The sequence below is a fragment of the Nannospalax galili genome, unplaced genomic scaffold (genome assembly GCF_000622305.1).
Source record: "Nannospalax galili isolate Female #2095 unplaced genomic scaffold, S.galili_v1.0 scaffold442, whole genome shotgun sequence".
NCBI lineage: Eukaryota > Metazoa > Chordata > Mammalia > Rodentia > Spalacidae > Nannospalax > Nannospalax galili.
This window is the reverse complement of record NW_008348806.1, coordinates 660,114-674,623: the sequence shown is the minus strand read 5'-3', so window position 1 is coordinate 674,623 and position 14,510 is coordinate 660,114. Positions and strand designations below refer to the sequence as shown.

General features: G+C 45.0%; 1 protein-coding gene across 5 annotated transcripts in view; it reads right to left on the bottom strand.

Annotated features, from left to right (window-relative positions):
- Nucleotides 1-941: 941 nt before the first annotated feature.
- Nucleotides 942-14,510, bottom strand: part of Ankrd13c (ankyrin repeat domain 13C) — a 59,207-nt gene continuing 45,638 nt past the window's right edge. For all 5 annotated transcript variants that reach the window (XM_008846082.3, XM_029569859.1, XM_029569857.1 and 2 more), the window contains 4 exons: nucleotides 12,108-12,187; nucleotides 10,757-10,855; nucleotides 8,257-8,357; nucleotides 942-3,000 (listed from right to left, as the gene is read on the bottom strand). In XM_008846082.3, the coding sequence (XP_008844304.1) occupies nucleotides 2,870-3,000; nucleotides 8,257-8,357; nucleotides 10,757-10,855; nucleotides 12,108-12,187 (411 nt within the window). In that variant the 3' untranslated portion in view covers nucleotides 942-2,869. The remainder of the gene's footprint in view (nucleotides 3,001-8,256; nucleotides 8,358-10,756; nucleotides 10,856-12,107; nucleotides 12,188-14,510) is intronic.

Sequence of the window (14,510 nt, the reverse complement as noted above, 5' to 3'; positions counted from 1 at the left end):
CCTACTGTGCCCAGCCAGTCCTCCAGCTGTCAGTGACTGAGCGAGCACTGCACAAGTGGTGGGTTGGTTTTTGTGTTCATGGTCCATAATGACTGTTAAGCCTTTTACGTACCCATAGACACTCAAAAGTACTGTTCTGGAACAAGCTCCAAGCTGACTAGTCCTTCCGTGTGGTCGACTGCCACAGCACGAATATTGCCGGGTTTTGTCGTGTATCTTCATGATTTGCCAACAGGTCACAGCTTTGCCAGCCCCGAGATTTAGTGTATCCCGTCTGAGGGCGGGCTTCGATGTCTGTCACCACAGGGTGGCCCCCACTGGCCTCCATGAGCTAGTTAGATCTTTATCTGCTACAGACGGTGAAGAACTTGGTTGCTGCCAGTGTCTCACATGCTAGGGGTAACTGCCATGGAACCCTGTCTCCAGCCCATTTTTTACTGCTTTTTCAGACAGGGCTTCAGTGAACTGTCTAGGCTGCCCTCAAAACTCATGTTCCTCCTGCCTCAGCCTCCCAACTGACTGGGATGGATCTACAAGTACGAGCCACCCCACCTAACTTGAAAATCTAGTTTTGTTCATGTGAAGAAAACTTGTGGTCAGCTGATAGCAAGTGAATATGTTGGTTTCCAAACCATCGATGTACTCTTGAACTCAGCCATGTGATCTGCTTACCCGTTGCTCCTTTGTGGACAGTGGTTCTCTGCCCGTCTACAGACAGCTGTCTGAGCAGGTGATTTCTGGAAGGTGTCCTGGCCTGACAGGTATCCTGCCTCTCTGGATGGCTGTTCTGAATAACTGTCTCCAAACTTTCTAAATTTACAGTACAGAAGTGTGTGTTATCTGAGTGTTTGGCATGTAAGGTTATAAAAGCACAATGTTGTGATTATTTAAAACAGCACACATCTCCACTAATGGGATTAAAAGGCACATCTTGAAAAATCTAATATTGTGAAAAGTTTATTTGCATTAATTCAGGTTTTTTTTTTCCACCATCATAAGAGATACTGACAGTTGTTTGTTCTTTATGATCAGAGAAGACATTCTGGAATGAACAATCTGATTCTACTATTTGTTAAAGAAAAAAGTAAGTCTTCAAATTCAAGTACAAAAATTTTCAGTAGTCTTTCCTGTCTCCAGTGTAACCCAGCAAAACAGTCACAGCTGTTAAGATATCCTATTGTGATTTTTCCTACACTGTCTGCAGTGTATTTACTCCTGAAAGTACACCATCTTCCTACAGAGCCAGGGAGCCTAAAGCAAGTGGTCACTGCCTTCCAGAATGTTGGACCTCATGATTGACAACAAAACTCATTAAGTCACTGGGTCATCAGCCACTGGCTGAATACCAGGGATCCACCTCTGTTCAACAAAGCTAGCTCTGGGTTTTCTGATTCTTAAAATTCAACTTAACTGGAGTGATTAGGGCTTTGAGTTTTTAACTCTGATATTTTTCATATAAAAGGCAATAAAACTCTGATATATGCAAGGTGTTATCACTGTGCCCGACGCAACTCTAAGAGAAACATCTTACGGCTGACGCTTTGGGTTTTAAATAAATCATCTGTATGATAAAGGTCTCTAAAATCAAATTATCTAAAATCTTGGTAAAAGTTTAAACTAATGGTCATTCTAAAAAAGCCTGACAGGTGCATTCTTGACACATTTCATCAGGACAGATTTATAAACATTAAGCTCTTTAATACAACATGATACCTTAAGAATTACACATTATTTTCCCTAATTTTCATTCTTGGACCTTCAAATCACCTTGTAATAAATATGAAAGAAATTAAGTGCAAAAATGAGAAATGCATGATTTAAACGCTTTGGAGACAAAAATCAGTAAATATTTTCCCGTGACTTAAAAAAAATAACTGTTAATCTCGTATATGTTTCTGGACTTCAGCATATAACAAATATATTCTGTTAGCATATAAAATGTTTTTACCTTACTTTGAAAGCATTAAATATATAGTTGTCCAAAATACGAATTTTTTAAACTGACACCAGTGCATCCATGTTCCACTAAAAATAATCAGACTTATGCACGTCTAAGGGAGCAAGTTTAAAAATTTGGAATTTGTTTAAAGTGCTGATACTTGGGAGAGGGCTAGCTTTAAGTTAGCCGTACCTTATCAACAGAACACAGACCTTTAAACTCAAGTTTAGAAGGAAAAAAAAAGTTCTATGAAAGGAAGATCAGTAACAAACATTTTCCATTGAAAAAAGAATTCAGGTAAAAACAAGTAGCACCACATTGAGCTGCACGAAGGTGCTGGAGGAGGGTCCTCTTCCCTGCAGTGAGTGCTCCCGACAGCTACCGCGACGTGTGAATGCGACTGATGACCACTGGTTCATTCATCTATAGAAAGCTGCGTTCCTTCTAGTTCGTTATACTGAACATTCAAATTACAGAGCTATACATAATGTTACATAGTTCACACTGTATGAAAACAAAGTTTAAAGAGACATTTATAAATGCCACCTTGATTGAAGGTGGTGGGTTTAAAAGGGTTTCATTATCTCTTAAGACATTTAATTTATGTTAATGGTCCAGGAGTGTTTTAGATATATAGATAATATTTATATGCATATATATTTCAACAAGTGTAAAAATCTTTAAAAACAAATCACAGCACTCAGCTGCTTCACACAGGAGGGGCACTGGGTGTCACTATTACAGACAGGAAGTGAACTGTAAAAGATGAGATGGCACGTCAGGAGGCTGGACGTTTTTATTAGAGGCCCGTTTCTCTCACGTCACTGATGTGTTGACTTGACATGCTCTTTCCTTACGGAAAGCTCTGTTCCTTCCATCTGGAGTCACTTGTGGGGTCTCTGCACTTTTTTTCTTGGCTGTCCATGTCAGTTAAAGGTCAGGAAAACGGCTTGGGTCTTCCTTGTAGTCTTTAGGGATGGCAAAGACGGAGCCATCAAATTCATCATACCGAAACTCCTGAAAAGTCACAGTGGCTGTGATTGTGGGAAACACAGGGATATCTAGAGAAGGGAAGGGGAGAGCACACATCAGAGGCTCGTCTGTGACAGTACTGGTAGAGAAGACCATGCTCCCCCCCAAGAGACTCGCTCTGTTGACCAGGATGGCCCCAAATTCAGAGCTCCACCTGTCTCTGCTTGGAGTAAAGGTGTACACAACCACACCCTGCCTGACTTATTTTCATTCTTAAGTAAAATGCATTAGTCATACTTTATTTAAACACGCTGAAGTTAACTCCCTTAAATACAAGAATTGCAGCAGCAGCACAGGACCTCAGCAGAGCAATCACTTAAGCAAGGTGTGTGGACCCCAGAGGATAAATGAAGTGGAGATCAGTAAACGGGTATCAGAATGCCGAGCTCACTGATCATCCCACTCAATTTATTAATGAAATACTGGAAAAAGCACAAGTCATAAAACAAGGTTTCTGACTTAGGAGTCTCCAGAATATTCTCACCAAAGGAAAAAACCTTCACTGGACTGAAGCAAAGGGCCCCCTGGGCATCCTGGAGTGCTAGCTCCGACAGTCTCTCGGGTCAGCAAACTCGGGCCAGCACATGACTGACATGTTTTGGAAATGACTTTGCATTGTTAAATTGTTAGGGTATAAAAAGCATATTTGTTAAGTTATATGAAAGTCAAATTTCAGTGTTTATCAAGGTCACTGGGACCTAACACTATCTAGGCTTTAATTCTCCAGGGGTTGGGGGGTTGTAGAAAGACATGTAATTGTAACGGAGGCCAACGGGCTGGCAAAGCCGGGATACAACTGCTGAGAACTGTTCGGGGCTGAGGCAGCAGCAGGAAGCAGACACCCCACGCTGGTGGAGCCCATGCTCAGCTCAGGAGCAACAGTAAGTACCAAGTAACAAGGATGACTGAGAGGGGAGTGGATCCCAGTGCTGGGGCTGCCCGCTAAAAGAAGTGACCTTCCAGCAGGTAAAGGGCAGATGAGATGGCTCAGCAGGTAAAGGCACCTGCTACAAGCCTGACAACCTGAACCCAACTCCCAGGACCCACAGGGTAGAAAGAGAACCAACCCTCACAAGTAGTCTGCATGCCTCCCCCCCGACACGCACACACAAATGTAATTTCTATTTAAAAAAAAAATTTTTTTTTGACACAGGGTCTCCCTTTAACTTCAGGTGACTTGGAACTTGTTATGTAGACCAGACTGGCCTCGATCTCATGGAGATTTGCCTGCTTCTGCCTCCTGGGCGCTGGGATTGAAGGTATGTGCTACCACACCCAGCAAAAGATGTAATTTTTAAGAATAAAGAACCATTTGCACAAGTGTCCAGCAGGACAATTCCAAACAGAAGGAACAAAAAGTAGAAATGGTTCCAAAGGCAGGTGATTTTTCTCTGGGAAGGGCTATGGAGCACACAGCTCAGGTAAGGGGACACCAGCTATGAGGGGTGAGGCCAGAGTCGGGGCCAGCAGGGGCTCGTTAGGCCAAAGGAGGCTGTGACACGCACAGCAACTGTGTTTGGAGAAGGAACTGGCACAAGAGCCATGTCACAGGAGCAGCACTGGGCTGCCGGTCAGAGACCAGTCACTTGCCATTCGCCCAGTGATAAAGGCTCCTGGGCAGTCACATCATAAAGAGCTTTCCTCCAGATAACAATGCAAGGTAGGAAGGGATTTAAATAGTCTACAATAAATGAAGGAATGGGTGGACTTTGTTTGGAGGTTAACTACAGGCTCACGTGCAAGTTTAAGAAGAATGAAGGCTGCTCTGCCCGACTCCACAAGCTCACATCCTGTCAGCATCCCCACCAGCATGTACCACCTTTGCTGCCCTTTAAGTCCTGCGACTACGGAACTGATGAGCAGCCCTGCAGCCTCCTCACTGAAAGCACTCTTCACAGGTGGAGTAATAGGGTGTGGAACTTTGGGGAGGAGCCGCTGTTGTGTGACAGGTCTCACAGCCCAGGCTGGTCTCACAGCCCAGGCTGGTCTCACAGCCCAGGCTGGTCTCAAACTTGCTTCACAGCTGAAGATGACCTGCTCATTCTCCTGCCTCTGCCTCTCAAGGGCTGGAGATACAACCGTGCACCACCACCCAGCTTGCTTCTGTTTTTCACATACATCTCTGCTAAGTCAGCCCTGGTGTAAACCGGCCGTTTATTCTTATTCCGGCAATGGATTCCATGTTAGCAGCTGCTGCTCAGCTGGACTTCGTAAACAGCGCTGTGAAATGAGCCCTTGGGTGCAGCTCTCTGAACATCACCTTTCCTTCTCTGGGGTAACGCTTATGAATCCAAGCTTGATGATACACTGAGGTTTCCAGTTCAGTTTTTTCTAGTGTGGCTGTCCTGCACGATCCCAGCACGTGGCACTGTCACAATGTTGGATCACAGTCACTCTGTTCGGCACCACAGAGGCTGACACGGGTGTTTCTGTGATTTGGGCTCCAAAGCCTCTACAACTAATGTCCTATGGGCCTATCTTTAGCCCTTTTTCACAAATGATTTTCTGCTTGACGAGGTTTTAGGGGTCCTTACCTATTCTAGACGGCAGACGTTTCTGTCCATGCACAAAAACGCACACATTTTGAAGAAATTTTCTCTCATTCTACTGTAACCTATGTCTTCTAACTAGATGTCTTACAGAAAAGGTTTTAATTTCTGATAAAGTCTAATTCATTGACTTGTCTTTGTATGGGTCAAGCTTTTAGTGTCCAGTTAAGGATTCTTCCTAAATCCTTATTTCTTTAAAAAGTTTTACACTTCAGTTTATGACACACTAACTTCTGAGTAAACTGTAAGGAAGATGAAGGCTCTTTTGGATGTCCAGTAACTCTCTTAACATTTGTAGGGAAAAATGAACAAACAAAAAGCCGCCTCTGTGAGCTTCCTGGGCGCTCTGCCCTGCCGTAAGTGGGACCAGCCTGCCTGTTCCTGTGCCAGCACCAGTCTGGATCTCTGCAGCTGTGAAGAAGGACCAGAGCGAGAAGCAGGTGAAGCTGCTGTTAAGTCTGTCCTGGCAGAACCACACATGGGGCCTTCTGAGGAGGACTGGGACATTGCAGGGGAGTCAACCGAGGAATCGGGTAGTCCCTGAGGCCTGGAAAGAGCACCGTGTGGAAGAGGCACAGACTGAGAGACCGCTTCCACAGGACCAAAGTCATCAGAGTACCACAGGTGACATCAGTCTGCTGACACCCGGGTCTGAGACCAGACTCCACAAACGCCCGACAGCGAGTTTTGCTTTGAGGTTCCCAGGAAAGCTGTGCTGGCGGTGAGGCGAGCCCTTGGGAGCTGATGCAGCAGTTCCAACTTCCTCTGGCTGCTACGTGAGTTTTTGAAATCCTGTCAATCACTACAGAAAGTGATTTTTTCCCCTGAAATTGTAAATTATAGAATTCCGTTTCACTCATGCTTCACTGAATGGCTGCTACCTCACCTCACACAAGCCCTCTGCCTCCAGAAACACACAGGCGGTCTCCCTCTACTCAGCTGCCTTCATTTCTGACTCCAGTGCTATGCAGCCTGCAGGATACAAGTCTTAACTTCTTCATTACATTGATATCTGTGTTTCATTCTCAGTGATTGTTAACTAACTTTTAATTCTGTTGTCTCATGTTCCATATAATACACGAAGTCGCTGCTTCACTTGAACTTGCTGTGGCCTTGATTAGCAACTGCCCACTCGCATGAACAGGGAGAGAAAGAGGACAGAGGGCAATTTTCAGAGACGAGGGTTCCCTCCTCCACCACAGCTGCCTTTACCGGCTGAGCCTTCCCACAGATGTCTCTACTTCCCGACTGTCTCTACACGTACTGTTTTGTTCTTTAATAGATTTCTAGGCTTTCTTCTTTTCCTTTGAGTTTCTTCTTTCCTACATTCCTGAAGTACGCACTTTTTGTTTTAAACTTTATTAATTTACTTTTATAGTTTTCTATGTATGAATGTATTACCTGCATGTAGGTAGGTGCACCTGTGTCGTACAATGCCCACGGAGGACAGAAGAGGCTGTCGGATCCCCTGGAACTAGAGCTATGGACAGGTGTCAGCTGCCATGTGGGTGCTGGGATTTGGGTCTTCTGCAAGAACAGCCAGTGCTCTTAATCACTATGCCATCTCTCCAGCCCCATCTCTCGAGCCCTTTTTAAAAAGGTTCGAACTTAGGCACTGGTTGTGCTGTACACGTGTGATCCCAGCACTGGGGAGGCCGAGGCAGATTAAGTACATAAAGAGCCGTTAGAGTTGCGAAGCAGAGGACGGCTCTGCTCTCCAGCAAGTAAAGACCGCTGCTGGGACCAAGTGTGGAGCGTTTCCAACGTTTAAAGATTTCCTACCAATCAACAGTTTTCATTCTAAGCACAGGAAAAAACTGCTGGGAGATTAAACCAACCTAGAAGGCATTCTACAGCGTGTGCCACACACCAGAAGATACACAGATTACCCTTGACTGTCAAAGACACACAAAGATGCCATCCTTGTGTGGTTCCAGACCAGAGAAATGTCTGCAAAGTTTAATCAAAATACTTTTCTACACAAGTCTGTATCATATGTGGCATCTGACCTGGGTTTGGATGCAGGGAATCATCTGGAACCCTCTTCTCCACTCCACTCTGTATGGGCACCCCCACACCCGAAGAGTGCAGGCATTCGCTGGCCGTGAACTGAGGCAGTGGGGAACGCACAGATGGCCGCGCGTCCCCTCAGCTGGAGCACAGCTGACCGCCCATCTTCCCATGGCCCCCTTCGAATTAACAAGCACTACCACACTTCCTCACTGCAAAGGACAGAGCTGCCACTGAACACTTGTCCACAGCCCCACACTGCAGAAGCTCGGGGGTACAGAAGTCAGGGTGGGACCCCGACCTCTGCTGAGGCGGCATCACACTCCACTACCTGGCCCATCCACTTGTCAGAAACGTCCTTTATACTCAAGTGAACAAGAACTCGATCAAATACTTTACTTTTTTTCAGGCACTTTACATATATGACAAAAAATAACTACGAATGCAGTTAAATAAAAACTGTAAGAATGTAACGCAATTCGAATATTTATTTTCCTCTAAAATATACTCCTTACCTGAGACAAGTGTGGTAACCCATGCCTTTAATCCCACCACTCGGGAGGCAGAGACAGGCAGATCTCTGTGAGACTGCGGCCAGCCTGGTCTACATGAATAGCCAGTTGGGAATACAGGGGAGACAGGAGATCCTGTCTCAAAAAAAATTAATAAACTCCTTACTAAACTGGGGGAAAAAAACACTAAAGATACATCCACATTTTTTCTTACCTAATTTTACAGGAAAGCCTGGAGGAAGCTTCATTTGAACAAATTCTCTAAGCTTGTTAAAGTGCTTGAAGGGCGCTATTACTTCTAGAACATTCAACAATCTGAAAAATGAAAGGAAAAATAATATTTTCCATGGTTCAAACTAAAATTTCCTTCAGTGACAGTGGTGCTAACTTCCGCAAAGCAAAGTGTCTTAGCTTCCTGTCGAGGTGGAATGTGTCCCTCTGCAGGTACCGCTTGGTGATTCGGTCCTTACTAGGGCCCACCGGCTCCTCTGCCTGTCAGGCTGTGTAGCTGAAGTGACTTCCTGATTTTGTGACCGAGTTTTACCGGCAGGCAGTGAGGAGCCAGGCTTAGGCACTTAAGGCCCCGTGCATTTTTTGCTCACATCTGATGGAAGTTTCATACCACTATGCTTCCAGAGAAATCTGGTTCATTTAAACCTCAGGTCACACAATCCTTCCTTCTGAACTAGCTCTTTTCATATCTCATGTCAAACAGTCACACCACTAGGGCCTCCTTCATCCTCTGGTGGGACTGAATTATTTTCGTCTCTATTTCTGGAACGCCTTTGAGTGCAGAAGCACCTTCAGCTGCTCTGCTACGTGAGGACTAGAGAGCCTGTCAGAACATACCCTCCCTTGCTTCTCCTGGTATGCAGACTGACCCCACAGCCTTAGGCACACTAGGCAAGCACTAAACACAGCTGAATCTCCAGCACTTTTCTTTTACTTTTTAAAAACTTTGTGAGACAGTCTCATGAAACTGCCCAGGCTGCAGCCCAGCAGGTCTTGTTGCAATCCTCCAGCCTCAGCCTCTTAAGTAGCTGGAATTAAAGGCCTGTGCCACTGGGTGTGGTGGTGCACACCTGTGATCCCAGCACTGGGGAGGCAAAGGCAGGTGGAACAAGATGATGGCCCAGAGTCCTGGAAGCCAAGGCTAGGTGAAGAGCGAGACCCCATCTCAAAACCAAGAGCCCAGTACTTAGATCAGAACGACAGTGAGGACTCTGCACCCACTTCTGGTGGCACCTAATGGACAGAGTCTGCTTCCAACACAGAACTTTTCTTACTGAATACTAGCTCAGCTACACTGTGCAGGTGGACCACCAACAGCCCTACACCACCTACACCTGTCCTCTGTTCTCTCTAATGATTGTTCTTGTATTCATCGTGAGCTGCTGAAACCTAATTTTCAGGCAAATCTCCTCGCCATTCTTGTTTGGATTGTGTGTTCTCTAGTAGTGCTGCTTACAGCACTTTGCTCCCTTAACCTTTCACTCTTCGTTTCATTCTATTCTCATCTCCAGTGACCTAAACCGTCTCCAGAGATCTAAACCATCTCCAGTGACCTAAGCCGTCTCCAGTGACCTAAACAGGCTCCAGTGACGTAAACCGTCTCCAGTGATCTAAACAGTCTCCAAGTGATCTAAGCCATCTCCAGTGATCTAAACCGTCTCCAGTGATCTAATCCGTCTCCAGTGTTCTAGGTCATCTCCAGTGCCCTAAGCTAGATCCAGTAACCAAGGCCATCTCCAGTGCCTAGTCATCTCCGATGCCCTAAGCTATCTTCAGTAATCCTCAGCACACTGACACACTGATTTCATGTTCTTCATGGGCCTTTCCATAGCACAGGAAAGTCTCTTCTGTTCCTGAATGAATTGTCTAGCTTTTGTATGCTGGATTCTGTATACTAGATTTATGTCATGTGATAAGCACGAATTATTCATGTATCATGCAACAGCATCTCTAAAGCTGAACTCCAAGAACGTATCATTGTAAAACTAACTGCATTACTTCCTTACTTGGAAGTGGAATATAAAAAAAACAGTGTAGCGTGGAGTTACCCGGTCCCAGCTAATGAATTCACTCCCTTCTCACACTCTGTCCCCCTCCCACTCCCCACCCCCCAGTGTGTGACTTCACACTTTTAAGACTACACAGAACATTCTAACTACTCTTCAAAAACTTAAGGATGTAACGAAGGCAGGGAATGTACACAGACTGTACTGAAAAGTATGGATCCTGTTCTCTTCTTTGGGGAAAAAAAGTCAATGTGTGGTGCCAGGTTGGAAGGAAACATAATCTGGGCCCAGCCACATTTCATTGAGGAGCCCATAGCACAGCACAGCTCCACCAAGAACGACAACACGTGATCACTGTCAGAAAGCTAAACAACTCTCACTCATAAGTCGTGGAGTGAAATGCAGACCATTTCCTAACTTTACACTCGGAAGTCTAGACAAGACACAGTGCTGTCAACATACTGAAAGAAAACAATCACTTTTTACTCTACAAATTTCCATATTTGGACAATTCTACTAGCATGCATTCTCTAATCACTTTCTTTACCCTATTCAAAAATTTATCTGCAACATTTGTGGGAGGGGTGCACCCTCTCAGGACAGCAGCAGAGTGCTTTCCCACAGCCGAATGCCTCAGGTGCATGTGGTGGTGCCTGACAGTCTTTGGCTTGCCCTAGTGTCATCAAGAGCACTTACGACTCAATCCCCAGGGGGAATTCCTGGCTCATGGCTACCGTGGCTTTAAAGGTCTTCTTGCTCTCTTTGCACACGAGCTCTCTGCCCAGATGAGGGGCTCTGCAACAGAAAGACACTGTTAAGAGACCTGCCCATAGCTGTCACCTTGTGGACCTGCCAGCCTCCAGCAACACTGCCTAATATCTCTATTCTTCTTATCCTGTCTACAGACATGATTACGCTAAAAACAAATATGACGTGTATGAAAATGAGATAAAAAGAAAGCAGCAAAGAATTCAGAGGAACTTATCAGTCCTCAGGGAATTTCACAATGAATAATTGTATTTTAATAATAATCACTATTTTAAGAAAATCACTAGGAAAATGTTCATTCTCCTTCAATGTCTACTATAGTCTCAGCATTCAACAATAAAATATTTTTTGAATAAAGAATTCTGTTTATGTACTGTTAAAATTACAACAAATTTAAAAGCAATTCCTTTCAGTGTGTCTCACTGAGTAACACAGAGTACTCTAAAGTGTCGAGCAGATGAGGTGGGTTGGGGAAAGCAGTTCAATCAAGAGCAGACTAGCTGCTTCCAAATTCTTCGCCTTGCAGGGTTTGCACAAGGGACTGAATGCCTTATCTCACCGAGTCACGCTGGCTGGGCTCTCGTTTCCCACTCCAGCGGGACTGTGTGGCCCAAGAAAGTGCATGAAGCTTTGGTCTCATCTGTGGGAGCATCCAGGGAAGGTGCGTCACAACAGCAGCCAGCCACGAAAAAGCGACACTCAGAACCATTATGGAAACCTTGTAAAATCGTAATAAGCCGTTCGGTAACCAAAACCAGGAATCAAGACAGCTTCTTCTTGAGCCAAACGTATAGGTGGTGTTTTACTCTCCACCAGACGAAAATGCTGATGAGCCAGAAAAAACACTTTTCTTCATTCTGAACAACACCTGTCTTGGTTCATTCATCTTTTAGTCAGTGAAGGTGCCCTGAATCCAGCAGGAAGCAGTCGTATGGGCATGAGCGGGGATGCAGAGCAAGACAGAGCGTGGAAAGATAGAGAAGAGACAGACGCCTACAGCCCCTGTTAAAATACTCAAGAATCAGACGATGGAAATCTCAGAGAGACACCTCGCAGGCCAATTCCCTCGACCTCCTAAGTGTGCCTGGTCTGGGCAGACACAATTTGGAATGTTTCTCTCATATTTACTTCCTATTTTTTAAAAGCTTAAAAAAAAATGCTTCAAATAGAACTAACCACTAATGCTTTCAGAATTCTTACTATCTAAATACTAACACATTCTGTTTTTAAAATTTTGTTCTTCCCCAAAGCCAAAGAAAACATAACCCAAACCACCTACTTTCCATGCTCAGCGGATATATACTCTTCCCATGTAATGGTGTTCTGAGGAGGAGGGGTAAGGGACTGTCTTCTAACCGGCTGCCAAAAGAGAAGAGACAATGAAGATCATCACGTGGAAAACAGGAATGAAAACAGGCAGGCATGCTCAGCGACAGCCTGGCAACCGACTCTGCAGGGCCCAATACATACATACCCATTTCTAAGAATGCATTCGGCAACCTGGAGCACCAGGTAGATAACACACCCCACTCCAAAGAATGCAGAGCCAGCTCCATTCTAGTGATCCTTTAGGAACCCCACTTCCATTCAAACACGTCAGGAACACGCCAAGCATGGGCAGGTCAATCCAGCGTGGACATGCACAGTAAACAGACTGTCCTCTGAGTGAACTTTTAGGGGAAAACTTGTTTGACCATCTTATGCCAATGGATGACTGGACTTGCATATGATTAAAATCAGATGCACAATGGAGAGAGGTTTATATAACTCAAGCCTGTCAATTGAAACAGCAAACTACCCATGTGTGGTGGTAGAATGCCACACTGCAGCAATGCCTGGATGAAGACAGCTGGGCTCTCCAGCTGTCAGTTTCAACCAAGAGTGGAACTGAACTGAGAACTTGTTCCTTCAGAGTTTTCCTGGAACAGTTTTGTCCAAACAGTTGCACTCCCAAACAAAGGCCTTGTTCTCTCTATCGAAACTGTACATCCTGCATGAAATGGGCTAGGAAAAGAACCGTCTTACGGGGGATTTTCCCTGCTTGACCTCTACTGACCTAACACAGCACACACAATCACAGATAGATGTTATCAATTTAATCCCACTGTTTACAACATGAACAGTGACTTTTCATTCACTGCTTGTAACACCTTTGATATTTTTACAGCATACAACACTCACGCACACACTGTTCTATGGCAAGGACAAGGAAGGGTTATGAGGGGTTAGAGCTGTATGTTCAGGCCAGGAGAGGAGCCCAAGGCCTGGCAAACAAGTTGAGACAGTGTCCCAGAGCCACTCCCACACCACGCCTTTCTCTCAGTCTCTAGGATGAAGGACCAGTCAGTCAGTACCAGCCGGCCCTTTGCAGACTCTGCTGCCTTTAAATAAAACTCCTGGGTGCTTTGCTATTTGTATGCCTCTTCCTAGAAACACCCACCCAGCAACACAGTAAACTGGGATTGGGGGGCACTGCTCAGTGGTGGACAGAATGTTAACTGGGTCCAATCCTCAGCACACCCCACAAAATAACAAACAGAAGTGCCGATCTAACTTAATCTCTTCAATATATTTGATGACATTTGTCCAAGATACTCCCATGTTGAGTTCAGATCTGCAAGAGATGTTTATTGTCCCTCTTTTATAAACTCCCAGAAGAACAAGCTAATGTTCCCCCTTCCATCAATGCTCCAGTGACTCTAAGTGTTTGGCATTGTGCTTAACAGCAGACAGATCAGGAACTCTGGCTTCTGAGAACCTGTAATGCAGCAGAAGAAAACAGTAGCAAGATGACCAATTCACCAGATTTTTTAAGAGACACAGTCCACTAGGCGTGGTGCAGACGCCACAGCCCCAAGCTTGGTAAGCAGAAGAAAACGAAGACCGTCCTCCACTGCAGAGAGAGTTCAAAGCCAGCCTGAACTGCACAAGACCTTGTCTTTAAAATAAGGCGTGGCTAGAGAGGTGGCTCAGCAGCTAAGAGCACTGGCTGCTCTTGCAGAGGACCCAGGTTCAAATCCCAACACCTACATGTGGCTAACAACCACCTGTAACTCCAGTTCCAGGGGATCTGACACCCTCTTTTGTTGTCTGTGGGCATTGCATGACATGGGTACACTTAGATACACGCAGGCAATATACTCATACATATAAAATAATAAATAAATAAATAAATAAATAAATAAATAAATAAATAAAAATTTAAAAGACAGGGTCTAGTTATGTTGCTCAGATGAGGGCACAGCACTGTTCAGAAACGCAGCCCCCCTGCTGAGACTCACTGCAGACTCCCAACTGGCATGTGCAACTGTGACCTGGCTCACGCTTCCAGCCTCACAGTCTACCAAGCTCCTGCATTCTAAGTGTACACCACGTCTGGCTCAAAACATAAACAACGGCTAAATGAAATTGCAGAAAGGCGTTCTGAAGACTCACAGAATTGTCAATCCTGAATCAATAAAAACATTTTAGAAACGGAGAATTCCAGGCAAAGAACATAAACTGATGGATTATTTTGAACTCACTACAGGAGGAAACGCAAAGGGGAGCCAAGTACACGAGACGCTGCCTTCTCAGAGATTTCATCTTTTATGTATGTGTTATGCATGTAAGTGTATTGCCTGTATGTATGTAAGTGCATCTGTGTCATGCAATGCTTGCAGAAGTCAGAAAAGGGTGTTGG